This window comes from Pezoporus occidentalis, unplaced genomic scaffold (assembly GCF_034315485.1).
Source record: "Pezoporus occidentalis ecotype Australia unplaced genomic scaffold, CSIRO_AGI_Poc_V1 ctg62, whole genome shotgun sequence".
Taxonomy (NCBI): Eukaryota; Metazoa; Chordata; class Aves; order Psittaciformes; family Psittacidae; genus Pezoporus; species Pezoporus occidentalis.
This window is the reverse complement of record NW_026915966.1, coordinates 3,272,888-3,300,109: the sequence shown is the minus strand read 5'-3', so window position 1 is coordinate 3,300,109 and position 27,222 is coordinate 3,272,888. Positions and strand designations below refer to the sequence as shown.

General features: G+C 61.6%; 1 protein-coding gene across 1 annotated transcript; it reads right to left on the bottom strand.

The window, feature by feature from the left end:
- Positions 1–346: 346 nt before the first annotated feature.
- RHBDF2 (rhomboid 5 homolog 2) lies at positions 347–22,702 on the bottom strand. Its single transcript, XM_062639905.1, has 19 exons — positions 22,589–22,702; positions 13,355–13,490; positions 11,828–11,977; positions 11,596–11,720; positions 8,064–8,256; positions 7,778–7,990; positions 7,206–7,331; positions 6,756–6,889; positions 5,905–6,123; positions 5,476–5,587; positions 4,991–5,065; positions 4,449–4,610; positions 4,202–4,302; positions 3,667–3,730; positions 3,449–3,543; positions 3,192–3,267; positions 2,646–2,746; positions 1,978–2,131; positions 347–1,079 (listed from the first exon to the last, which is right to left on the bottom strand). The coding sequence occupies exons 3-19, from the start codon at positions 11,951–11,953 to the stop codon at positions 660–662; spliced, it is 2,496 nt and encodes an 831-aa protein (XP_062495889.1). The 5' UTR covers positions 11,954–11,977; positions 13,355–13,490; positions 22,589–22,702; the 3' UTR covers positions 347–659.
- Between the last annotated feature and the right edge of the window lie 4,520 nt (positions 22,703–27,222).

Below are 27,222 nucleotides of genomic sequence, written 5' to 3'. Positions count from 1 at the left end.
CCCTCTGCTTCCAAAAAGGGAATTTCACTGAAATGAGGGGAAAAGAAACGCCCCTGTCCCAAGTCCTGCCTCTCCATCCCCAGGGAGCAAACACACATCTCCTTCCATTGCCTTAGGGGAACAGGAGATGCGAGAGCGGGACTGACAAACACCTTCAAAGCCCAGCTCTGAACACCTCAGAGCCGCAGCACAGACCCTGGGGAGCCCAACGTGGGGAACCCCTGGGCACAAAGAGCTGCAGGTAAATACCAGTGCCCCTGCAAAAAAGGGGGTCGAGTTCACAGTAGGAGCTGCAGCACCTGGGGCACCAAGGTGGGACGGGACCGGGACAGGCAGGGCCCCCCAGCAACATCCTCCCCCCTGCCAAGGCTGGGAGCCCTGGATGCACCAAAATCCCACATCCCTTGAGCCTTTCCCCACACAGGCAGCAGTCGGGGTTGGTCCCCAAACCAGTTATGGGCTTTTCAGCCCCAAAAGGGGTGCAGGGCTGGCTCCAGCCCCACTCCCCACTGCACCCCTAGTGTTTAACAGGGGTAAGCCCAAGGATGAGCCATGCTCAGGGTCTGCCCCATCCTGGAGCATCTCCAGCAGGCCGGTGAGGACCCCTCCATGGGCAGCATCAGCAGTGGTGCCTCTCCCAGCGCCATCCCCCCCAGCGGTCAGTGCAGGACCTGCTCCAGCTCGTACTTCTCGCAGAACTTGCTGGTGAAGGGCAGGCAGGTCAGGTATTCCACCCAGCGCCAGTTCACCGGGTACACGTAGAGCCACACCACCAGCGAGGCGAAGAGCCCCACGAACACCAGCAAGGAGACGATGATCATGGCTCGCTTGCGGTACTTGTCCACCGTGCCGAAGGTGATGTAGGGCAGGAAGGCGAAGGAGAGGAGGAGGCCGCTGAGGAAGCCGAAGAGGTGAGCGATGTTGTCAATCCAGGGCAAGAGACCGCAGATGAAGAGGAAGAGGACGATGCCGAAGAGGTTGAGGAAGGCTTTCCAGGGTTTTTCCAGCACTTGCCAGCTCTGGAAGAGCTCCACAAAGAGGCAGGCCAGCAAGCCAAACTGGGAGCCGGCAGGGCCCACCTGCAGGGATGGGAAGTCAGGACTGACCCTGCCACATCACCCCAGACACATCCCTGTGTCCACAGGGACCATAGAATCCCAGCCTGGTTTGGGTTGGAAGGCACCTGAAAGCTCCTCCAGCTCCAACCCCTGCCACGGGCAGGGACACCTTCCACTAGAGCAGCTTGCTCCAAGCCCCTGTGTCCAACCTGCCCTTGAACACTGCCAGGGATGGGGCAGCCACAGCTTCTCTGGGCACCCTGTGCCAGCGCCTCAGCACCCTCACAGGGAAGAGCTTCTGCCTCATATCCAACCTAAATCTCCCCTGTTTTTGTTTGAACCCATCACCCCTTGTCCTGTCACTGCAGTCCCTGATGAAGACTCCTCTCCAGCATCCCTGTAGCCCCCTTCAGACACTGAAAGGATCATCTCTTCCCCTTGCAAAACACATTTGGCTCCTGCATCCCTCCTGGGGCTGCATTTACACCAGTGCAGGGCTCAGGGGAGGGAGCAGGGGAGGAACAGGAGGGAAGATGCTGGTGCTTTCCATGACTCAGCAGCCGGCAGCATCACCCCCTCCCCGGCCCTGTCCCGATGCACCCCGGGGATTAGGGTGCTTGGTGTGATCTCATTTAAAGCTGGCAGGGTTTGGTGCCAGCAGATTAGCCATCTGCCTGCCCGGGGACCCTGCACACACACCGACACGTGGCAACGCGTGACCCACACGTGTGAGCCACGTATGTGGGGCAGAGACCCCCCCCCTCCCCTTGCCATGGCAACAGCAAAACCGGTCAGGGGATGAGAGCTCTGCTTTGCAGCCCCCTCCACAAACCTCTGCCAGGACAGCCTGGGGATGGGTGCCCTGGGGAGCCGGCTGGTTTGGGGTGATGTGGGACAAGCACCCCTTCCCCAGCCTCACCTCTGCCCTGTACGGCAGGAAGATGGCACTGGCCAGGTTGCCCGTGATGCCGCTGAGGATGAAGATGATGGAGATGCGGTGCCAGCCTGCCAGCTTCTCCAGGTCCCTGAGCACCGTCATCTGGAAAGTCACCGACACCAGGCAGTGGATGATGCTGGGGGAGAGACCCTGAGTTAGAGACCTCCTGTCCTGCCATTGCCCCTGCCCAGCCCTCCCACCCGCTGCCCCGGGCCATGAGGCAGCTGACAAAGCACCGTGAACAGCACGTGCTGTAATCTGGGCTGTTCTCCCCCAAGCCATTGGGGATCACAGACATACAATCCCAGCCTGGATTGTGTTGAAGGGACCTTAAGATCATCCAGTTCCAGGGACACCTTCCACTGCAGCACCTTGCTCCAAGCCCCTGTGTCCAACCTGGCCTTGAACACTGCCAGGGATGGGGCAGCCACAGCTTCTCTGGGCACCCTGTGCCAGCGCCTCAGCACCCTCACAGGGAAGAGCTTCTGCCCAAGAGCTCAGCTCAGTCTCCCCTCTGGCAGGTTCAAGCCATTCCCCTTGGCCTGTCCCTACAGGCCCTCGTCCCAAGCCCCTCTCCAGCTTTCCTGGAGCCCTTCTAGGTTTCCTCCCCGTGGACAGCCCGGTGCCCAGGACACAGGGGCTGCACTCACCCAGCGTGCAGGAACAGGGACAGCCACAGGCGGTAGAACTGATCAGGGACCTCCGGGTTGAGGAAGGGCAGGAGGCCGCAGACCTCGTCCAGGCAGTGCACCTGCAGAGGCAGGAGGGGTCAGGGGGAGATGGGGGCTCAGCCCCAGCGCAGCACCGCAGGGAGCACAGGATGGGGCACAGGGAAGCCACGCATCAGTGGGGGGGGGGACCCTGGCTGCTGTGAGGCACCCACATTGCTCAGGTGCTGGGAAGAGAGCAACCAAGCATCCCTGGGGCTGCAGGAGATCCTGAAGGGACGTTTTCCTGCCCAGAATGTGCCCTTCCCAAGGACACCGGTGCTGCCCGGGTGAGGCTGGCTCAGGCACTATGTTCCCTCCTACCCACAGCCCAAGCCAGGCACGCAGTGGCCAGAGTGTCCCTGCACTTTGCATCCCATCCTCTCAAACACATCCCATTCCATAGCATACCCTAAATCCCTTCGGCGTCAGCATGGCAACATGTGACCCACCTGCTCCCATGTCCCACCGTGCCTCCCAGCCCCATACCTGCGAGCAGAGCGTTGCCTCCTCATGGAAGTAGCCGTGCATGAACTCACAGTATTCCCGCGTCGTAATCTCGCAGCTGGGCAGAGGCAGGAGTGGGATCACTTGGAGCTGAAATCGCTCCCATTCCCATAGCATCCCTCTCCATTCCAGCAGCCACCGCACTTCCCACCCCAGTGAGGATCCATAACCTCCCTCTTCCCCCGTCTCCAATGGGACAAGAGGCAGCGGTGGTGGATGTCCCCATCGCTGTGACCCACCTGCCCTTGGTGCCGATGCAGCAGGGCCGGCCCTTGATCTGGCAGTCCATGTGGGTGAAGCCGCTGTGGTTGGTTTTGGTCTCGTAGGTGCAGATCTGGAAGCAGGAGCCATGGATGGGGTCCAGCCCCAGGCTCTCCCCACAGCCCATGGCCAGCCCAGCCGCCCATGGAGGTGCCACCACGGTGCCACCCAGCTCATGGTGCCACCAGGCTCTTACCGGCCACTTGGTGATGTCGTCTGGCCACACGTGGGGTGGGTTGGATGCCGGCTCCTCACATGTCCTGGGGGGAGGAGAGAGGTGGGGGTCAGGATGGATCCCCCCAGCACATCCCTCCCTATAGACTGGTACCCCCCCACCCCGGGCACAGACAGCCCTGGGACCTGCCCCTTCCCCTGGCTTGGGGGGGATCCTGCACATCAGTGTCCTACAACACCCCACAGCAGCACCTTCCATGGGTGAACCCCCGCAGCCCCATCGATGCCCCCTCACTGCATCATCCATCCCAGCAGAGCAGGGCAAGCAGGGACCAGCGCAAGACAACGGCATCTCCCACTGCTCCCTGTGTTTAGGACAGACCCCACCTCACTTTCCCCACTGATTCCCTCCTTATCATTGACGTGGTGTGTCAGACCTCCCAGCCCCTTGCACAAGAGGATTCGAGGTACCCAAGCTGCAAACACAGCACCTCCATGGTGCCCCATGCGCAGCTGGGTGACCGTGCCACCTCTCACCAGCCATTTGTCACCCCTACCTGGGGTCCTGGTGACACACAGCCCCTGACATCCTCTTCTCCCCCGAGCCCAAGGCTGGTGCATTGGTGCTGGGCCACTTGATGAACGTTGCCAGCGTCTCCTGCGGGGAGGATGGATGGAGAGGCTGAGGATGCGGCAGCGAACGCCCCGCTCTGACCCCACGTTCATCCTGCCCTGGTGCTGTGCAGGGTGGAGATGGCTTCCCCCTTTGCTGCAGGGATCCCCAGCGCCTCCCGGTGCACGCACTGAGCAGTCCTGCGGCAGGGTCTGGATGCAGCCCGAGTTGTCGTTCTGGACGCAGCATCCCGAGCCACGCTCCCGGTCCCGCTCGCGCTGGATGAGCCGCTCCACCTGCCGGTCCTTCCGGATGCAGGGGGAGAACTTGGCTCCCAGGTGGATCAGGTCGATCTGGGAGGGAAATGCCAGTGCAGGGGATGCTCTGTGAGCCCCCCTGTACCTCCCCTTCACCCTCCAGCTGCCCTGGGGAGAGCCCAGCAGGGGCAGGGGGGCCCCATAGGCCATAGCCCTTGAATTGCCATTACCCTGGTGGGGGGGAAGGCAGGTGGGAAGGGGATTGGGTCCCTTCTGAGCATCCCACCATGATGCTGCAGCTCTGGGAAGCGGGCAGCAGGTCCAGAGGGATGGGGGGTACCAAGGGCTGGGATGAGGGACTGAGCTTCTTGTGGGGGAGAGGAGCACCCCAGGGCTCGGGGCAGGGGTCACAGAGGCTGGTGGGGGGCAGAGCCTCAGGGGGGGGGTGAGGGGCAGCGGTCCAGCAGAGTCCTTACCGAGCTGGGCCCGATCCAGAAGTTTTCTTGCTGGATGTACTTGACGCTCTCATAGACACCCTTGTTCCTCAGCACCTGCAGAGCCAGGCCAGGGTCAGCACTCGCTCCCTCTGCTCGTGGGGGGCCGAGCAGCCCCTTTGTCCCAGGGGAAGGGCTGCTGGGTCCCACAACAACGTGGGCACATTGAGCACCCCTGCCCTGGCTGTTTAATGGAGCCTCTCAAACAGCAGGAGCCAGCAGCAGCCCAAGATGTTCCCAGCCCCAGCAGGAGAGCGGGGGGACACTGGTGGGCATGGTCCCCCTGGGAAGATGGATCCCTGCTCTGCTCTCCAGCTGGCTGATAATGAACCCAGGGGGAGGACCACCTCTTTAACACCCGCTGGGTGTGAAAGGCACCCTTGGGCACCAGCCTTGCTTTCCTCAGCAGCCACACATCACCGCAGAGCTGGGAGGTGACCACCCTGGCCAACAGCTCTTAAACTTACTAACTCTGTCGTCACATGCTGGGTGAAGCCGATGGGAGCGATGCCGTAGGTGCCAATGACCAGCAAGGTGATGAGGATGTGGACAAAGGTGATCCAGTAGGTGAAATATGGCCTGTGGAGGAAAGAACCCAAAACAGGAGCCCAGCTCAAGGAAGGTTGGATCTTAGGCAGAAGCTCTTCCCTGTGAGGCGCTGGCACAGGGTGCCCAGAGAAGCTGTGGCTGCCCCATCCCTGGCAGTGTTCAAGGCCAGGTTGGACACAGGGGCTTGGAGCAAGCTGCTCTAGTGGAAGGTGTCCCTGCCCGTGGCAGGGGCTGGAGCTGGAGGAGCTTTAAGGTCCCCAACTCAAACCAGGCTGGGATTCTGTGGTGGGCAAAGGGATGCCGCAGTGCCCCAAGCCCCGATCCCCATCCCACGGGTGCCCCCTCACCGGTGGCTGTCGGTGATCTCCAGCTGTGACTGCACGATGCTGCTCAGGCTGCGCCGGTACGTGCGGTTGAGCCACTTGCCCACCACCCCCAGCCCGTAGTAGCGCTTCTTGCGGTCGAAGGCGAAGTGCTTCACCTTGGAGGCGATGCGCCGGCCTCGCCGCGGAGCCGGCCCGGCACCGGCACCAGCACCGGCCGATGGGAGCCGGGCACCCTCCTGCCTGCAGAGAGAGGAGAGACCCGCACAGGCTGGAGCCAACGGGGTGAGGGTCAAGAGGCAAAGTGCGGGTCCTGCAGCTGGGCCACAGCAGCCCCTGCAACGCTCCAGGCTCGGGAAGAGCGGCTGGAAACTGCTCATGGACCAGGAGCTGGGGGCGCTGAGTGATGGAGCTGAACGGGAGCCCCCAGCATCCTGGCCTGGATCAGCACCCGTGCGGCAGCAGGGCCAGGGCAGGGATTGTGCCCCTGGTGAGGCCGCACCTCAAATCCTGTGTTCAGCTCTGGGCCCCTCACTGCAAGAGAGACCTTGAGGTGCTGGAGCGGGGCCAGAGAAGGGAACGGAGCTGGTGCAGGGCCTGGAGCACAAGTGTGATGGGGAAGGGCTGAGGGACCTGGAGGGTTCAGTCTGGAGAAGAGAAGGCTCAGGGGGGACCTGATGGCTCCCTACAAGTGCCTGACAGGAGGATGGAGCCAGGAGGGGCTGGGCTCTGCTCCCAAGGAACAAGGGATGGGACAAGAGGAAACGGCCTCAAGCTGCACCAGGGCAGGTTTAGATGGAGCTGAGGAACAATTCCTGCCCCAGAGGGTGCTCAGGCACTGCACCATGGTGGGGCACTTGGCAGCTGGTACTCACGGAGTGGGCTGCTCCACCTCAGGGGACACCCTGGCATCCTCCCCCACTGGGTGCATCCGCAAATAGGTGGCTGATAGGGGTGGCGACTCAAAGACATCATCAGGCATGGAGTACGTCTCGTCGTGCATGTCCATCTGGAAGCAGGATGCAGATGTGTTCTTGCATGCCCATCACCAGGCCAGGCTGGCTCCAGAGCCTGGGGAGGGGGTGATCTCCACTGACATCCCTCTAACTGCACATCACAAGGTGTGAAACATGCCCATGCTGGTGGCATTGTTCCCTGCCTCCCCCAAGGAGCATCACCAAGACCTGGGCTCCGCAGTGTCAGGCATAGAAGCCACCAAGGCCCCTGTTTCCAGCACATGGGGTGCCCATTAGAGCCCCACTCCACACCCAGCCCCTGTGCAGGGCACCAGGATCCTCCCTGCTCCAGCAGGGAACAGCACTCGCCTTACTGAAGAAGGACGAGTCCAGGGTATCAGCAGCATCCACCATGTCCTCGTCCATGAAGCTGGGGTACATGAAGCTCCTCTTGTTCCTGTGCTTGGGAGCCAGTGGCTCCAGGACAGAGCGTCCCTTTGGCAGAGGAAGCAAATGGGGGTAAGCAGTCAGAACCCCCCAGCTTTTGCAGCACCGAGGGCTTCTTGCAGCTCCCCTCCCCTAAACCAAGTGGCAAGGATTAAACCCCAACAGGCCTCCATATCCCCCAGCGTGGAAAGGGCAGGCGGCAGGAGCTGCCCTTAGCTCCTCAGAGCCATGGACGATGACCATGTCAGCACGACAAGAGAACCCTGAACCCCGTGCGGTCCCAGTGCCGCAGACCTGCTCCCAAGGCTTGCCCAGGGGCTAGAGAGCTGCAGGAGCTCCCTGGCTCCTCAGCAGTGAAACCCAGAAGCGGCTTTCCCCAGGGATGTGCAGTTCCCACCAGAGCTTCCCTTTCTGAGCAGAGCCCAGGGGAAACCCCACCAATGGGATGGGGCTGGAACCCGGGTCGGGAAGACGAGGACACCCCCGAGACTCACGCGGAGAAGGGCTGCGGCCGCCTTGAAGCTCATGTGGGCCACGGACTCCCTCTTCCTGCGCGGGAGGCGGCTGTAGCCCGAGCGGATGCTGTTGAAGGAGGCCAAGGAGACAACGCCGGGGGTGAGCGGGGGCAGGACGTGGTGGGGCGTGTGGGGCCGGTCGGTGTCATCGGGGTGGCGGAAGGGACGGCCCCTGGCCAGCGGGTCCACGATCTGGAGGAGGGCAGAAGGCATCAGCGGAGGGACGGCGAGGCCGGGAGCCGGACCCCGCGCCACGAGCATCTACCTTGGGCATCTTGGCGGGCTTGGGTGACTCGGTGGCTTGGAAGGAGGGCACCTCCTGGCTGGGCAGCTCCATGTCGCGGTAGGCAGGCTTCAGCTTGCCGTACCTCATGCTGCAGTGCTGCAAGCTCTTGCGCTGCCACTGCTGCCGCTTCCCCTCCCAGTCGCTGCTGACACCAAACCACTGCGCCGTGCCCCTGCGCACACCACGGGCACACTGAGCACACCAGGGGCACACTGAGCACACCAGGGGCACACTGAGCACACCACAGGCACACTGAGCACACCGTGGGCACACTGAGCACACCACGGGCACACTGAGCACACCGCGGGTACACTGAGCACACCCTGGGCACACTGAGCACACCACCATGGGCACACTGCTCACACCTCGGGCACACTGAGCACACCCCGGGCACACTGAGCACACCACCATGGGCACACTGAGCACACCACGGGCACACTGAGCACACCACCACGGGCACACTGAGCACACCTCGGGCACACTGAGCACACCACGGGCACACTGCGCACACCACCACGGGCACACTGAGCACACCACGGGCACACTGAGCACACCCTGGGTACACTGAGCACACCATGGGCACACTGAGCACACCGTGGGCACACTGAGCACGCCACTGTGGGAACACTGAGCACACCACGGGCACACTGCGCACACCACCATGGGCACACTGAACACACCACGGGCACACTGAGCACACTGCACACTGGCACACCGCACACTGCACACACCACACTGGCACACCACGCACACTGAGCACACCACGCACACTGAGCACACCACGGGCACACTGAGCACACCACCATGGGCACACTGAACACACCACGGGCACACTGAGCACACCACCATGGGCACACTGAACACACCACGGGCACACTGAGCACACTGCGGGCACACTGCTCACACCATGGTCGCACTGAGCACACCTCGGGCACACTGAGCACACCACGGGCACACTGAGCACACCACGGGCACACTGAGCACACCACCATGGGCACACTGAGCACACCACGGGCACACTGAGCACACCACGGGCACACTGAGCACACCAGGGGCACACTGAGCACACCACCATGGGCACACTGAGCACACCACGGGCACACTGAGCACACCACCACGGGCACACTGAGCACACCACGGGCACACTGAGCACACCACCATGGGCACACTGCTCACACCTGAGCGGGCACACTGAGCACACCCCGGGCACACTGAGCACACCACCATGGGCACACTGAGCACACCATGGGCACACTGAGCACACCAGGGGCACACTGAGCACACCGCGGGCACACTGAGCACACCAGGGGCACACTGAGCAAACCACCACGGGCACACTGAGCACACCACGGGCACACTGAGCACACCAGGGGCACACTGAGCACACCACGGGCACACTGAGCACACCACCATGGGCACACTGAGCACACCACCATGGGCACACTGAGCACACCACGGGCACACTGAGCACACCACGGGCACACTGAGCACACCACCATGGGCACACTGAGCACACCACCATGGGCACACTGAGCACACCACGGGCACACTGAGCACACCACCATGGGCACACTGAGCACACCGTGGGCACACTGAGCACACCCTGGGGACACTGAGCACACCACGGGCACACTGAGCACACCACGGGCACACTGAGCACACCACGGGTACACTGAGCACACCACGGGCACACTGAGCACACCTCGGGCACACTGAGCACACCACCTCGGGCACACTGAGCACACCGTGGGCACACTGAGCACACCACGGGCACACTGAGCACACCGTGGGCACACTGCTCACACCACGGGAACACACCACGGGCACACTGAGCACACCACGGGCACACTGAGCACACCACGGGCACACTGAGCACACCACCATGGGCACACTGAGCACACCACGGGCACACTGAGCACACCACGGGCACACTGAGCACACCACCATGGGCACACTGAGCACACCGTGGGCACACTGAGCACACCACGGGCACACTGAGCACACCATGGGCACACTGAGCACACCACGGGCACACTGAGCACACCGCACGGCACACCACGGGCACACTGAGCACACCACGGGCACACTGCGCACACCACCACGGGCACACTGAGCACACCACGGGCACACTGAGCACACCCTGGGTACACTGCTCACACCACCATGGGCACACTGAGCACACCGTGGGCACACTGAGCACACCACGGGCACACTGAGCACACCACGGGCACACTGAGCACACCACGGGCACACTGAGCACACCGTGGGCACACTGAGCACACCACGGGCACACTGAGCACACCGTGGGCACACTGAGCACACCGTGGGCACACTGCTCACACCTCGGGCACACTGAGCACACCGTGGGCACACTGAGCACACCACCATGGGCACACTGCTCACACCTCGGGCACACTGAGCACACCACGGGCACACTGAGCACACCGTGGGCACACTGAGCACACCGTGGGCACACTGAGCACACCATGGGCACACTGAGCACACCCTGGGTACACTGCTCACACCACGGGCACACTGAGCACACCGTGGGCACACTGAGCACACCACCATGGGCACACTGCTCACACCACGGGCACACTGAGCACACCACGGGCACACTGAGCACACCACGGGCACACTGAGCACACCACGGGCACACTGCTCACACCGTGGGCACACTGCACACATCGGTCCCCCCATCACGGGTACCACAATCCCACCCAGGCATCCTCCCTTGGGGTGGGTGATATGTGTTGGGGTGACTCAGAAGGGTGGTTTTGACCTGGCTATGGGTCTCAATGAAGGGATGCTGCAGAGCTGTCATTGGCTCTTGGGTCTCTCAGGAGAGGTAACTCCATCGAGACTTGCACCTTGCACAGGACAGGATGGGCAGGGTAATTGTTTTTTTTTTATGGATTGGCAGGAAATGTGTTTAAACTTAAACAGGTCAGATTCAGGTTGGGCACAAGGCAGAAGCTCTTCCCTGTGAGGGTGCTGAGGCGCTGGCACAGGGTGCCCAGAGAAGCTGTGGCTGCCCCATCCCTGGCAGTGTTCAAGGGCAGGTTGGACACAGGGGCTTGGAGCAAGCTGCTCTAGTGGAAGGGGTCCCTGCATGTGGCAGGGGCTGGAGTTGGAGTTGGAGGAGCTTTAAGGTCCCTTCAACCCAAACCAGTCTGGGATTCTGTGATTCTATGGTGTCCAGAACGCATCAGCTCTGGTCTGCAGCAGAGATCCAGCTCGAGGAGCTTGTGAAGGTTCTACACAAACAGGGCTCAGAAACGTCCCCAGTGTACAGGAACAGTGGATGACCACTAAACAACTGCTGCAGGATTATCCCCAGGCAGACACCAGCGAGTCAAAGCAGAGCTGCACAAAACCCTCAAACACGTTCCCTTTGGAGACACAACTCTCATCCCATCCCAAGCTGGTACCCGCAGCCACAGCACCCCAAGAGGGACTGAAGGACCCCTCCTGTGACCCAGCTGCTGCCAGAACCCTTCCCAGCCCTCACTTTCGGATGCTCTGGGATAGGGAAGTCTGCCGGCGGAAGCCGGGCCGGTGCTCCAAGCCATCGGATCCCTTCGAGCGGGGCTCCTGCAGGCTCTTGCTCTTTCTGTAGATGGGGACCTTGGAGGGCTGGAAGGCAGAGCAAGGCATTAGGGGCAGGATGGCAAAAGGGGGTCCCTTAGGGACAGCAGCCCCTCAAGCCCAGCGTGGGACGGATGCAGGTCCCCATCTCTCACCTCCTTGCGGGTACCATCCTCCTCCGCCTCCCGGGGGGGGATGATGATGGAGAGGTTGGGGGGCTTCTTGCTCTGCAGGCGGCTGCTGCTGGAGCGGCCGCCCCCGTTCTTGTCCCCCGCTGACATCTCGGGCCGGCAGCAGTCGGCAGGCTGGGGGTGCACGGAGTCAGTGGGAGGGGAAGAAGCATCTCCACTGGATCCCAGCAGGAGGGGGGATCCCACCAGCCTCAGCCCCTGTGCTGCTGAGACCTCACCACCATCAGCCCAGCTGCTGTGTCCCCAGGCCCCACACCCCCTCCCTGGGGCTGGGTGGGCAGGGGGGCTTCCATCAGGACCACCAGCAGCCCCCCTCAGCTGCCAGGAGCAGAGTGAGGGATGTCGGGAGTGATGGGTCAGAGCACCCCAACACCCAGCACGTGCCTGTGGGACACCTGGGTTGGACACCCCCTCAGGATGCTCCTGATGGGATGCACATGGGACCTATGGGGGGTCCCTGCAAGCCCATGGCACACGGCTGCAGCTCTCACACACAGGGACATGACCCCCCTGGTTGGACACAGCAAGGGAATAAAGGCAAAAGCCTGACAACTCCCAGTTCACATCCCAGCCTGTCCCACAGCCCCGTGTCATGGATGGCTCCTCCTGCAGCGAGGGGCTGGGGCAGCCTGGGCCACCTCCAGCCATGGAGCCAGGACCTGCCATGTGTTGGGTGCCCCATGGGAGAGGAGATGCAGGACATTCCCTCTGCACATGCACAGAGAGGCCAGGCTGGGAGATGGAGTCCTGCCCGGCACCACATGCCAAGAGGAAGAAGCTTAATGGCCAAGAGGTGGTTAATTCCTCAAGCAATCCCATCCCAAGGGTCCCTGCAGCCCAGCTCCACCTGGCAGGACCTCACAGGAAAGGTAATTCCATGTGAGCACGAGGAGGGAGTTCCAGATCCTATTAGGTGCTATTAGGGAGCATGGCCACTCCGGCCTCCTCCCGTCCCCCGGCCACGTGCCAGCACTCAGGGAACTTGCACAGGTCTTAGGAGCATCCCCTGTCCCCCTCCAGGCACAGCCATGGCACAGGGATGGTGCCACAAGCACCGGCATCCCCACGGGATCTGCTCCTTAAGGGGAGACAGGAGATGGCCCCCTCCATCCGAGGGGGACACCCCTGGGGGCACAGGCATCCTGCTGGGCTCTTCTGCTGCAGCCCTGCACCACTGAGTGGAGCTCAGAGCCCAGCAGTGCCACGGGCTGGAGCCAGGCTGAGAGAGCTGGGCTGGGTCAGCCTGGAGGAGAGAAGGCTCCTGAAGGGGAGACCTGAGAGCAGCTCCAGTGCCTGAAGGGGCTCCAGGGAGAGGGACTTCCCTGCCTCCCTCCTCCCCAGAGGCACCGAAGCAGCACCCTTGGGTGCTGCCGGCAGCTCAGCTGCTGCCTCACCCACTGCCACTGAGCACCAAAGCTGGGAGCACCCAGCTCCCACCTTCCCCCTGGGGGCTCAGAGCCAGCGCTGGTCCCCACACCAGGGCCTCGCTACCTCATAAGAGTGGTGGGGATCCCACGGGGCACGTCTCGATGGCAAACACCCGCGGCAGCCTTCCTCCTCCTCCTCCTCCTCCTCTGTCCTTCACGCACGGGAGCCCCGGAGCAGGGCCAAGCTCCTCCTGCCTCACCTGGGAGGGAGAGAGGCTGCAATGAGAACCCACGCATGGGAACACGGGAGAGGGCTGCAGGAGCAGTGGGGTGGAGGGAGAGCGGAGCTCGGCGCTCCCTGGGCTCTGGGGATGGAGCTGCCGGCAGCCAGGCACCAGGCACAGGGACCAGCCCCTGGCATAGGGCAGCGGGAGCAGGGGAAGCCACCGCTTGCAGTGATGCACCTTGCTCTGCGACAGGGGGGCTGCATGGGGCTGGGGGGGGAGCTTTCACCCACCGCTGCCTCCCAGGCCCGGCTCTTGGGAAGCGGGAGAGCTGCAGGGAATGCCGGTGCCTGGCCGAGGTGTTCCATAGCTCCGAGCTGGGAGAACGCCAGCCCCACAAGCAAAACTTTCCATCCCACTGGTGAGCTGGAGACGCTGTTTGTTTGCCTCCCAGGGCAGGAGCTCAAAGCGCCAGCTGCTCCAGAGAGCCGGGAATGGGAACGTGCTGGGCGCAGAGCGAGCCCTGGGACACCCTCATCCGTGCTGGGGAATGGCTCTCAGGGTGGGAGCCAGCACAGCCGGGAGCACAGAAACTGGAGCCAAGCTGTGCTGTTCAGAGGTGCGAGCGGACGTGGTGCTCTCACATCCCTACCCCAAAATCCCATCCCCATCCTCTCCCATCAATCACACCCCAGGCAGCCTTTGGCTTCCTGGCCAAAGCAGGTTTAAACCCCGGCTTCATCCCCACCGGGGCCTCCTCCGAGGTGACGCAGCTCCCGAGGGATCTGGCACATCCCGGCGGCACCTGCCATCCCGGTCACGGGGCAGAGCCGGAGCTGCTCCCATGGCTCCGGGCATTAACACAGGATTTGGCACTGGGAGAAAGCAGGGAGGATGCGAGCAGCTCCCGGGGGCTGAAGTCCCCTTGGCCACGTGGGTTGGGGACAGCAGCTGCCCCCAAGCATGGCTCCTGACCCGTGAGAAGCTTCACCCCGTGCCAGACAGGGAAATCCCTTGGGAATGGTGCTGGGAAGGTGTTTTCCCAGCTCCCCACGTGTTTGGTGCTGGCACCCAGCCCCTGCAGCGCTGGCACCACTCTCACCCAGCATAAGAACAGGCAGCCAGTGTCTCCATCCACATCAACCCTGCCGCCAGCTCAGCACCCCTTTGTCCCCATCACCCCCAGCCCTGGGATGGGGAGCATCCCATCAGGAGCACTGCTCTGCCCCACTGTCCCTGCTGGCTGCTGGTCCCCAGGGAGCTCAGGGTGGCTCTGCCCTAGGGACAGGGAAGAGAGGTGAGAGGTGAGGTGCTGAGCTGGCATGGGGGGGATGGCTGTGTGAACACCCTGCTGTGGGGACAAGGTGGGTGACAGCGCGGGGTGGGGGGGAACATGGGACTCACAGCCAAAAGCATGTCCTGAGCTTTTGGAGCTGTGCTTTGAGCCGGAACAAGGGTCCACAATGTCACTTCAGGGAGGAAAAGATCTCCAGGGAGAGGGAAATGCAGTGGGAATGCTGCCATCACTCATGGGCAGGGGATGGAGGGGGGTAACCTGGGCTGGTCCATAAGAGCTCCCCCACCATCTTCACCTTCCCTCTCACAGCTCCCATCCACTGCAGCTCACCAGAGCCTGACATCCAGCAGCGAGAGATACAGCAGCAGGGGCTGAAGCCCCCATCCCCTCCCAAAAGAGCCTGGTGAGCAACTGGGACAAGGTTTTGGTCCCCAACCAGGCAAAGCACACGGAGGGTGACCGGGGCTGGCTCCCAGCCCCGGGGTGAATGACGACAGACGCTGACCCAAGGAAACACACCCAAGGAAGAAAGCGATGGAAAAAGTGATGCAGCTCTCACAAGGCGTCAGGACGGGACACACCGGGATGCTCCGAGCAGCACAAAGGGACCATCAGCAAGGCCAAGTGGTGACCAGGGGACAACTGAGCACAACCACTGTACGAGACACTGGAGACAAGCCTCCAGAGCAGCACTGCTGGGATGCGCAGGCACTCAAAGGAGGATCAGGATCCCTCTCCCTGAGCACGTTGGTGTGGGGGGGAGGCAGCATTAATAGCACTGGAACACAAGTGCATCAGGCTGGTGCGATTAAGCTGGGAGGGAAAAGTGCCTCTGAGCCACCCAAGGGTGCAAGGCCGGGAGCACCCATCACACCCGTCACCCTTAATGGAGGCATCACGAGCCCCTGTTCTTCCCTCTTCATCTCCATAGGGGAGAGCAAGAAAGGGGTCAGCAATGCCACGGAGGCTCCAAAACACTCCCAGAGCCACCACTGACACTCAAACCCAAGAGACCATTAGAGCCTAATGGCTGGCTATGAATTATTCATGTGAAAGACCTCTCTCAAAGCTGGAGCATCCTTAAAAGCTTCTCCCGGTTATTAAGAGCGCTGGATGGGAGAGTTAATTGGTCCAGTGGCTCTGAGCATCAAGCCCCTGTGGGCTCACACCGGAGCAGAGGACCCCTGGCACCGCCATGGCCATGGGGATGCCATCAGCCACGGTCAGCCCTGCATCCCCATGGGATCTGCTCCTAAGGGGAGACAGGGGCTGGCCCTCTCCATCAGCAGTGTGCCCTGGGGGACAGGCATCCTGCTGGGGCTGCTCTGCTGCAGCCCAGCACCACTGAGCGGAGCTCAGAGCCCAGCAGTGCCACGGGCTGGAGCCAGGCTGAGAGAGCTGGGCTGGGTCAGTCTGGAGGAGAGAAGGCTCCTGAAGGGGAGACCTGAGAGCAGCTCCAGTGCCTGAAGGGGCTGCAGGAAACCTGGAGAGGGGCTTGGGACAAGGGATGTAGGGACAGGCCAAGGGGAATGGCTTTAACCTGCCAGAGGGGAGACTGAGATGAGCTCTTAGGCAGCAGCTCTTCCCTGTGAGGGTGCTGAGGCACTGGCACAGGGTGCCCAGAGAAGCTGTGGCTGCCCCATCCCTGGCAGTGTTCAAGGCCAGGTTGGACACAGGGGCTTGGAGCAAGCTGCTCTAGTGGAAGGTGTCCCTGCCCGTGGCAGGGGTTGGAGCTGGAGGAGCTTTAAGGTCCCTTCAACACAAAGCAGGCTGGGATTCTGTGCTATTTCAGGCTGCCCACTCCCGTCTCCCACATCCCTGAGCCACGCGGTTGGCACCAACACCCAGAGCGGGATCTTTAACCCCATCTCCAGCAGGGCTGGGGTAACAAGATGGGGTGCGGATGCCCAGTGGGTGGCAAGACCCCAGGGGCGTGCAGGCAGCAGCGCACACCTCACCCACGCTGCCATTAGGAAATCCTCTCCCATTTTCTGTGCCGGGCAAGACATTGGGCAACCAGAGCGGGTTTGTTCAGCCTGTGTGAGCTCAGAGTGAGTGGGGAGATAGAGCAGCTGGGGGGGGCTATGCCGGGCGCTGCTGATAATGGGGCAGCGCAGAGTCCTCACACACAGCCCCGTGCAGGGCCTCCCCGCTGCAGGGGTTTGATTCCCTGTGTGACCCTGTGGTATCCATCACTCCTGGGTGACCCCGCTGGGAGCAGCGTGGAGAGGGAAGGATTTGCCTGTGACATGTGGGAATGGGTTGAAAGAGCCACGCGGAGCACTTCCCGCATCCCAGACACAGCCTGCTCCCCATCCTTGTTAATGCCTACCAGCACAGCAACCCCATCCCCAGCACAGTGAGTGCCAGCACCCAAACGCTTCCTGCCCTGCTGTGGTGGGCAGGGAGCACCAGGGAGCTGGCTCACGCACCCCACAGCTCCCCACTCGCACTCCCCGTGGGGCTCCATGTACCCTCACAGCAGCATCACCCCAAATGGGCAGCACTGCCCGGCCCTGCTCTGCTTCCCGCAGTGGAGATGCACTGCCCGGGGTGATGGGTGATGGATGCTGCTGGAAGGGCCCTGGTTGTGCAAGGGGACCCCCAGCAAGGGAAAGCTCTTGGCTTTCCGGAGCTGGAGCCCAGGCACGTGGAGGCTTTGAGTCACCCCAACGGCTTCAGGAAGAGCAAAGGGCAAAAGTCTCCACCGGCAAACAGGCACCACGGGCAGGGCTGCAGCACTCTCCAGACCCAAGGAAAGCTCTTCTCCAGGCACCACATGGATTCCCAGGGGGACCAGGGCTGATTAAACTTGGTTTTAGCTAAGAACCGAGTAACTGCTTGGAGCTACTCCAATTCCTCATCGGCTTGGCTTAAACACGGTGCATGGGCACGATGGTGTGAGCGCTTCTGCCCCGGCCGTGACTTCTGGAAGGGGCTGAGGGGTCCCAGGTCGTGCTTTAGCCAAGGCAAGGGAGGGCAGCCTGCCTGCAATCCCCACACCAAAGGTCATTGCTGAGTTCATTCTCACTTCCCCCTTCCAAGCATGGTTCTTGGTGCGAGGGGACGATGGGGATGGGGATGGAGGGGATGTTTCTTCCTCTAGCTCTGAAAAGCACCCATTTTGAGAGCAGCTCCTGGTGTGAGGGCTCAGGCCAGACTTCCCCATCTCCCCACTGCCTGTTTCAGAGAGCACGGAGCCAGCCGGAGAGGCACTGGGATGGGAGGAACACCCCATAGTGGCAGAGAGTCCCCTCACTGTGAGCCCTGAGCATCCATGTGGGATGCAGCAATGGGAAGTGGTGCTCAGCCCCACGCATGAATTCAGCTCATCCCAGGCACAAGACAAGCCCTGGATGAGCCCCCTCAGAACAAGCTCCCTATCTCTGGGAACAGGCTCCTTATCTTGGCTCAGCCATTTCAAGGCTGCACAATTCTGCTGCTCGCCTGTGCAGAGCGAGAGGCCCATGCTAAGGGATGCCAGCAGCTTCTCTGATGTCCCCCTGGAGCCAGCAGCTCCCTGAGGAGAGGGGACAAGGACCTTGCTGCATCCCTTTGTGCTGTAGGTGAAGGTGGCACCTGGGCACTGCCCTTTGGTCACCCCACCGAGCCACAGTGTTCCCCCAGCCCCACAGTTCAACCCAGGGGAGCTGCTCCCTGCCCACCCCTCTCCTCCCAGGCAGCACATGGTCATGGGCCATGTCTGAGCCTCCTTGCCACAAGGCCAGCAGCTCCCAGATCTGCACCCTGCAGAGGAAAACCCAACCAAGAATGGCTCATCCCCATCCAACACAGCGCAAACCCGGCACGGGGGAATCCTACGCTCACCAGTGCCTATGGAAACCGTGCGATGCTCTGCCCTCATCACAGCATCACCGTGGACCTGTGCCAGCAACACACTTTGCAGCCTCTCAGCTGCCAAGAGCTGCTGATGGGGTCTCCCCCCCACCATTCTCATCCTCCTCCTGCCTCCACTCCCTGTGCCCATAGGGAAGCCACAGAGCCCACCGCAGGGGCTGGAGATGCCGATTCTTAAGGAGCATCTTCACGTCTTCCCTAGGAGCACTCGCCCTGGGTTAAGCCACCACGTGCATGAGCTGGTTAAGGCATCACCCATGGAAAAGCCTTAGGCCAGCAGCATGGTGCCGGTCCCGGCAAGACTTCCCTGCTCACACCACAGAGGAGCCAAGGAAAGGGCAGGGGCAGGACGTGCCAAGGATTCACCCCGTGAGCTCGGCGTGCAGCCTTTGGGCTTTCACGTCATGGAGGTCACTCCCAGCCCTGCCTGGCGTTCCTACAGGACGGCCAATTACAGGGATAACCCTGGCACATCCCCGGCGCAAGCTGCTGCACGATGGACAGGGAGCGAAGGCAGCGTGGAAAGGAGCATCCCTGGGTACCACACTGCTTCCTGACACAGCACCAGCGGTGTCGGGTGAGCCGGATCGCACCCACACTCCCTGCTCTCGGGCTACGGCTGCAGCAGCAGGTCCTGCACCCGTGGCTGCTGAGTGTGACCTCGAGAGGAGCTTGAGCCGGTTTCACAGGAGGCCTTCACACTGACTCATTGGTGGCATTTCATAAAGGGAAACTGAGCGCTGCAATACACGAGGACTCCCTGCTTTCCCAGCCCCGGCTGCTCCAGCTGGGAGCAGCTTCCAAGGACTTCAGCAAAGTCCATACAGCTCCCCCAGATTTAAGATTCTGGAGGAGGGAGGAGGGGGAAGCCTCCTGTGGAAAGCCTCTTAAATCCTTGATTTCCACAGGGCTGTAGGCTGCTCCCAAACCAGGTATTTGGGGGTTGCTCTAATGTGACCAGCACCCTGCAATGGTGCCCCTTGGGGCGCAGGTCCCTAAGGACAAGGGGGACACAGGAGTCCTGCCAAGCAGAGAGTAGGGTTGGTTCTGGGGCCACCCAAGGCATCCTCCCTGGGTCCATTTCCCACCCTTAATACCTCATGAAGAGCAGAACCACCACCGACTGCTTTTTGCTTTGGTATTTAAGTGAAAGAAGGGCACCACTGCCAAGGGTTCCATCCATACTTGCAAGGACATGCACAGCTTGGAGGGTGGGAAACAGCCACAACCCAAAGCACCACAGGCTCCCAAATGACAGCTCCTGGTTCCTTGTAATTAAAAGGGACCATGCCCGTCTCCGCTGGGGGCTCATCATGGCACCAGACATCTCCCGGCCCAGCAGGACAGCAGGGACCAGTGACTGTTACAGAGCTCTTCAAGAGGACAGAGTTTGTGATCCCATCACTTGTGGGCTCATAGGGATTTAAGGTATCAGTGTGCAGCCCTTACCAATTGACTCCTTTGGTGCAGAGCCCTGGCTTGCCCCTCTGCACTCAGATCCCTACAGGGCTCATGGGAAACACGGGAATCTCTCAGGAGCCTTGTGCTGGCCTGAGCAGCTCCCAGCAGGGCTGCCACCCAGGGACAGGACAAGCCCTCCTTGCAGAGACCAGGGCTCCCATCACCACCACTCCATTGTAATCCCCCACTGGCCTGTTCTCCATCACCCACCCCACACTTCCTTTGGTGACAAGTGCTGCTTTGCCTCCAAGCTCATCCTGAGGGCTGTTGTCAGATTAAGACTTACAACCAGCTGGAAGAAGCTCTTCCCTGTGAGGGTGCTGAGGCGCTGGCCCAGGGTGCCCAGAGAAGCTGTGGCTGCCCCATCCCTGGCAGTGTTCAAGGCCAGGTTGGACACAGGGGCTTGGAGCAAGCTGCTCTAGTGGAAGGGGTCCCTGGAACTGGATGATCTTAAGGTCCCTTCAACACAAACCAGTCTATGATTCTGTGATTGCAGCCAAAGGGATGAAATAAGGATTGATTTGGGGGATCCCTCAGCTTCACTGTAAGAGTTAAATGGGAGCAGCACCAAATGACAAAACACAGACCCAGAATACAGCTGTGTGCTCGACTTCCAGCCCAGTGCAGCCAAACACTGCCCGAATTCCAAAGGCATCCCAAAGAGTGCAGCCCCCAGCCAGACCCAGCCCAGCCAGCCTGCATCCCAGCCTGCATCCCAGCTTCCGAGCTGCCCTCCCGGCACCCGCTGCTCCTGCTGCACACATCCACGCTGCGGCAACACCACCCTCACACATTGAGGGCTCACACGTGCACCAAGAGCAACACCAGGCTTGCAGAATTGGTACCGGGGCGCCTGTTTCAGCTTCAACCCCAGCTCCCCACGCTGTGGTTTGCCCTTTCTCACCCAGGGCTCACAGCCTGCAATGTAGCTGCATTAGTGCCAGAGGAACCCCTGGCCAGGGGAAGCGGGAAGGCCCTGGGGGCTTGCTTCAGGCACCTGCCTTCCAGCCAACAGGAGCAGAACAGGCAGAAGCTGCCCTCCAAAATGAGCAAGTGGCGTTAAGTATTGATTGCTCCCTTCACTACAAAGGGCTTGGAAAAGCAGACCCAGCTGCAGCAGCTGGGGAGCCCGGGGAAGCCACTTGTGAAGCCAGCGGTGCCTGGGGTTAGAGCAGGCAGAGGCGGCTCTGGTTTGTCCCAGGCATGGCCACGGTTGAACCCTAGAGCTTGATTTGGAGGTGGGATATTTCCAAGCTGGTTGTTTCCCAGCTGGGAAGCAGGCAGGAGCCAATGGATGCTGCTTCAGAGGGCACAGTGGGGTGAGCTGAGCCGGGTGGCATTCCCCCACTCAGGACATCCATGGGGCTGCGGCTCCTGACCGCTCCAGCCCAGGAAAGTCCGGGACAGCGTCAATAATGATGAGCTCAGCCTGGAAATCCCCGGGAGCCACCGTCCAGGACTCGGGCACACAGAGGCAGGAAAGTGTCCCAGCTCCCCATGGCCTCGTGGCGGGAAGGATGACGCCGCGCTGGGGAAGAGGGCAGGTACTTCCTCTTGTGCAGGGACCCAGCGGCGACAGCACAGCCTCCCGGGTCCCCTTCCCCCTGCAGAGCTGTGGGGTCTCAGATGCTGTGAGCACCACAACCCAGCCGTGGGCAAGAGGGACAACCTCTGCCTGGTCCTGCTGGCCTGGCGGCAGTGCAAGACCCAATAAAGCTCAGCCTCAGCCCTCAGCCCCAAAGCCACTGCGACCCAACAACAACAACAAACCAACGGGCTGCAACAGCCACACGCAGCATCCCTCCGCTCCCTGCGGGATGTATGTACGGATGCAGGATGACCGGAGGGGCTGGTTTGTTTGCAGAGGGCTGGCAGCAGCGCTCACCACTTCAGCAGCACGTGTGAGCGCGCCACAGCCTTTAAACACAACCTCAAACCAGCACCAACAACAAAGCCCCGGCTTCGGTGGAGGGGAGGAGGCGCCGGTGCTCTGGGGCAGAGAGGGAGCGGTCAGGGACCCGGGCACCTGCCTGCAGCTGCTTCCCAAGGGCACCGAACACCCACAAACCAGAAACAAACCCGCTGGAACACCCGCTTGTTCATGGGTCCGAGGAAGTGGGTCAGGGCTTCGTCCCCAGCCTGGGCAAGGGAGCGGGCAGGGACCCCCTCGCTGCTTCCCCACCGCCCGGGTCACCCCGCCGGGCCGCGCACCCGCTTCCCCCGCGATGAAGAGGAGGAAGAGGAGGGTGCCCCGGATCGGTCCCGGGTGCCGGCCCCGGAGGGACACAGCGGGGACAGGGGGCTCCGCGCCGCCCTCTGCACAGGGTCCCGGGGGGCCGGGGTAGGCGCCCACCCCCGGTGCCGCGGGCAGGGCCGGGCGGCCGCAGGGCGGGAGGAGCGGGCGGAGGAGGAAGCTGGCGGGACGCGGCCGGGCACAAAGCAGCAGCGGAGCCGGACGGGCACAAAGCGAAGCGGCGGCACCGAGACCCCGCCCCGCTCCCACCCCGGCCCCGCTCACCCCGGTGCGGTCCCGGTCGCGGTCCCGGTCCCCTCCTCCCGGTCCTGGTCCCGGTCCCGGTACCGGCCGCCGCTCGCAACCGCCTCCACCTGGGCTGGGCGGGGCCACAGGGGGGGCGGGAGCTCCAGAGGGGCGGGGCCTCTGGCATAGGCCCCGCCCAGCGCGTCACACGTGGGTGCTCCCGCGGGCCCCGCTCTGGGCATCGGGCACAGGGCTCCGGGCTGGGAGCTGGGCACCGGCACCGGGCACCGGACCAGTCACCAGTAGGACTGGGCACTGTCAGGACCGGGCAGTACCAGAAATGGTCCCCGTTAGGACTGGTCAGCGTTAGAACCAGCTCCTGTTAGGAGCAGTCGCTATTAGGACCGATCACTATGAGGACCAGACGGTATAAGGACTGGTCACTTTCAGGGCTTGTCATTGTTAGGACCAGGCTCTGTGAGGACTGGTGGCTATTGGACCAGCTAAAACTTGCCCCAGTCACTATTAGGACTGAGCACTTTTAGGACTGACCACTATTAGGAGTGGTCACCATTAGGACTGGTCACTGTTAGGACTGGCTGCTATTAGAACTGGTCACCATTAGGACCAGCAACTACTAGCACCAGTCAGTATTGGCACGAGCCACTATTAGGACTGAATTGCTACAACAACCGGTCACTATAAGGGCCATTCACTATTAGGACTGGGCACTATTAGAACCAGCTGCTACTAGCACTGGTTACTATTAGCACTGACCACTCCTAGGACCAGTCACTATTGGGACCCCAGGGCATGGCCCTGACTCTACTCCCCAGCAGCAGGCACCCCTGGGTGCTGGCAGCGTGCCGGGCATGGTGTGGGCTGTCACATTCCTAAGTGAACCGCAGGTGCAGGCACGTCCCGCCTGGCGGGTGAGGTGACAGGATGTCACAGGGCTGGGATGATGGCACTGCCCATCAGGGCACTCCTGCAGAGCTGAGCCCTGCGGAAACTGCCCCTGCTCCAGCGCCCTCACCACAGCATCGCTCTTCTTCCCAACAGCCTCACACTCAGCTTCCTCCCATCCCTGCGAAGAGTAGGTGCTGGCAGGATGTGAGGGGCTGAGAAGAGACCTTTTGAGGTTGGGTTTGGCATGGCTGAGGCTCTTACACAGGAAAATATGGGCTGGGTTTTGCCATAAATTAAATCCTTCCTTCATGACCCGCTGCAGGTCTCAGGCTGAATTTACAGCTGGGACCGTGGATCTTTGCTTTGCCATTCAAAACTGTATTTTCCCTTTATTATTACCTTACCAGTGCATGGATGCTTCAAAAAAGCCCACTGCACTAAAACTGTCCCTGGGGATGCTGCAGTGCAGGTCCAGCTTGGATTTGCTGATGTCTAGTAGGGTGCTGAGCTCACAGTGGCCTCCACTTTCCACTTCCATGGGTTCTTGCTCAGCAAATCTGCTCCTGGTTCCTGGTAGGAAAAAAAAGGGTGGAGAAAGCTTTTGTTTCCTCCCAGCTCCTTTGAAGTTCTGCTTTGAAGCGGGTGGAGAAGGGGAGAGCCCGGCGGGTGCTGGGGACAGACACCCCGACGCAGGGTGGGTGCTCCCTGTGACTCAGGGGTGATGGATGAGTGAGGTGGGGGTGTCCCCAGCCACAGGCTGGGGCAGGCAGCAAGCAGGGACCTGTGCCAAGATGCCAGGCACTGACTTCCCTGGGAGAGGACAGATGAAGCCTGTCTTTGGGACGAAAAAGGGTTGACAAAAAACCATCCCTGCTGTGGTCCTGCCTGCATCCCGCTCCAAGGCTGGGACCTGCAGGATGTGTCCATCTGTGGAGGAGCCAGGCAGAGCCCTGTGCCAGCCCACAGAAGGAAAGAGAGGACGGTGACTGCCACCTGTGCAAACCCCGTGGAGCGTTGGGCAATGAGGAAGCAAAAGAATTGACCAAAACCACCCCCAAGGCAGCAGCGTCAGGGCATTGCATCAGCGCTGGGAGATGCTCTGCAGAGCACTTCCCTCTGTGGTGCCAACCACTCTGCAGCCCAGCCCGGCCAGAAATGTCCCCAAAGGCAGGCAGAGAGGGGACACAGCGCTGGGGTGCACAGTGCTGGGAGATACCCATCCTGAGCAGGGTGCACCTTGCAGCAATGCTGCTGGGTGACCTGCCGGCAGCCCCCAGTGTGATGTGCCAAGACTGAGACTGGGATATTTCATCAGGAGCCATCCCTTCCTGTTCTGCCAGTTAATATTCCAGGGTAGGATCAGTCCCAGCAGCCTGGGGCCAGGCAAGGTCCTGCTGCTTGCTGCCACCAAGGACTTGGAGGTGATGGCTGCCAGGGCAGGTCCCATCCGTGGACATGGATGTTGTAAACCCCCCCCCCCCCCCCCAGTCCCATCCTGGGGCTGCAGTCTGAGGTTTCCGTGTCTTTCTAACACATCAACTACTTCCTAAAACTTCCCAGGCCACGTTCTCCAGAAGTCTTCTTCCCCATTGTTGCCTCTTCATGAGCTCCCAGTCTGGGCATGAGATCCCCCAGGGTGCCTTGATTTGCTCCCGCACGCACGCAGATGGGTTTGTGTCCTTCTGGGAGCCTGCCATCTCCATCCCCTCATCCTCCTGTCTCCAGGGACACGATCCAGGCAGGGGAAAAGCCCTGCATGGAGGGGACTCACCTTGCCCCAGCCCTCGCCACCGGTCGGACACTTCCATGTCCTGCTCTCCCTCCGGCTCGTCTCATTCAGGGGCTGTCCCTGCTGCCTCCATCACCTCTGTGCCCCGCGGAGCCAGCGGGGAGCCCCCGGAGCCTGCAGCGCTGCCGTTCCCGGGGCGAACGGCAGGGGCCAGCCCGCGCCCGCGCTCGGCGCCGCCGCTGGAAGCCGTCCCCAGCAGCAGCGGAGGATGCTCAGCCTCTGCCATCGCCCAGCGCGCCCGTCCCCGTCCCCTCCGGCCCAACACCGCCCCAAACCGCTGGTGCCGCGCCGGGAGTGGCCGCTGCCACCCCAAGGCACACGGGGCAGGCTGGGGCCACCGGGCTGTGCGGCACATGGAGCTTGTCACCGCGTCCTCACCATCACAGGGCTGGGAGATGGGGAGCAGCACCCACGGCTCACCCGTGCCGTGCTCTGCGGCTGCCCCGTGCGCCATCGCCTTTGGCAAACATGGGGACACTCGTGCTCACATCCACCTCCTGGGCAGCCGGGGGACCCCAGCTCCCCTCCTCAGAGACGCTGTCAGCCCAGATCCTGGCCGAGCCACATGGATGTTAGTGGGAAATTTGTCTTTCACGACTTTCAAATGCTGTTTCCTCCCTCCTTGGCCGGCCTGTGGTGGGAAAGCATTGAGGAATAACCCAATATCCAATGCAACCAAAGGCAGGCTGGTGGGAGCTTGTCTTTTGGGGTTTCCTTCTCTTATTGCTTTCCCAAAGAATAAGCATTCAAGAGGGCTCTGGGGTGATTCAGTAGAGCAGGAAAGGGCAGGAGACAGGGGGATGCCTGTTCCCTTTGGCAAATCCCACAGGATGATGGTCCAGCCTTGGGGATTTTCCTTCCAGGGGCAGTGACTGCCCAGTCAGACAATAAGGCTGGGAATAGCCTGGCTTTATGGGGCAGGCTGCTTCACCCCCTGGCACTGGGGTCAGCGGGAGCAGAGAATGCTGATGTAGAGAGGATGGGGACTGAAGTGGGTGAACTCACAGCGGTGCAGAGGAAGCAGTGACCTTTGGGAAGCAATCTCCTCATCCACTGCTATTTATCCAGCTTCCCCAGGGGCTCCTTCTGCTGAGCCTGACCCTGGATGTATGCACAGGCCAGGCTGGGAGATGCTGGGCTGTGGCTGTCTCCTGTCCAGGGTAGTTCTGGTTTGTGGAGCTGAACACCTTTACTGCTGGAACAACAGCTCTGCAAAAGACTGAACCCTGCTGCCTGCTGGGTGACCCTGGGGAGCTGAGCTGAGAGGAGAAGCCATCCACTCCATGGAATCATAGAATCCCAGACTGGTTTGGGTTGGAAAGGACCTTAAAGCTCCTCCAGTTCCAACCCCTGCCACGGGCAGGGATACCTTCCACTAGAGCACAGTGCTCCAAGCCCCTGTGTCCAACCTGGCCTTGAACACTGCCAGGGATGGGGCAGCCACAGCTTCTTTGGGCACCCTGGGCCAGTGCCTCAGCACCCTCACAGGGAAGAGCTTCTGCCCAAGAGCTCATCTCAGTCTCCCCTCTGGCAGGTTAAAGCCATTCCCCTTGGCCTGTCCCTACAGACCCTTGTCCAAAGCCTCTCTCCAGGTTTCTTATAGCTCCTTTTTAAGCACTGGAGCTGCTCTAGGGTCGCCCCAGACCTCGGTTTGTCCCTCAGCATCCCTATGGCCCTGCGTGCTTCACAGCTGCCACTTCTCAGAGTGCAGGATATGCTGTTCCTGGGCTCATGGATCCATGCCTGCCTGAGCAGAGACTGCAGTTACCTGTGAGAGGTTACCCCAAGTCAAGCTGCACCCTCTTACTGACCATGCACCACAGGCCTCCTTCGGCCCCAGGGAAGGGCTGGGGCCAGGGAGGGTTCAGCATCTCTCCATGTAGGACCCCAGAAGAGATGGGTGCTCAGTAGAGAGCAAGGCTGGACCACCAGCATCCCAGGTGCATCCTTTCTAGCATCCTGTTCTCCATAGGCA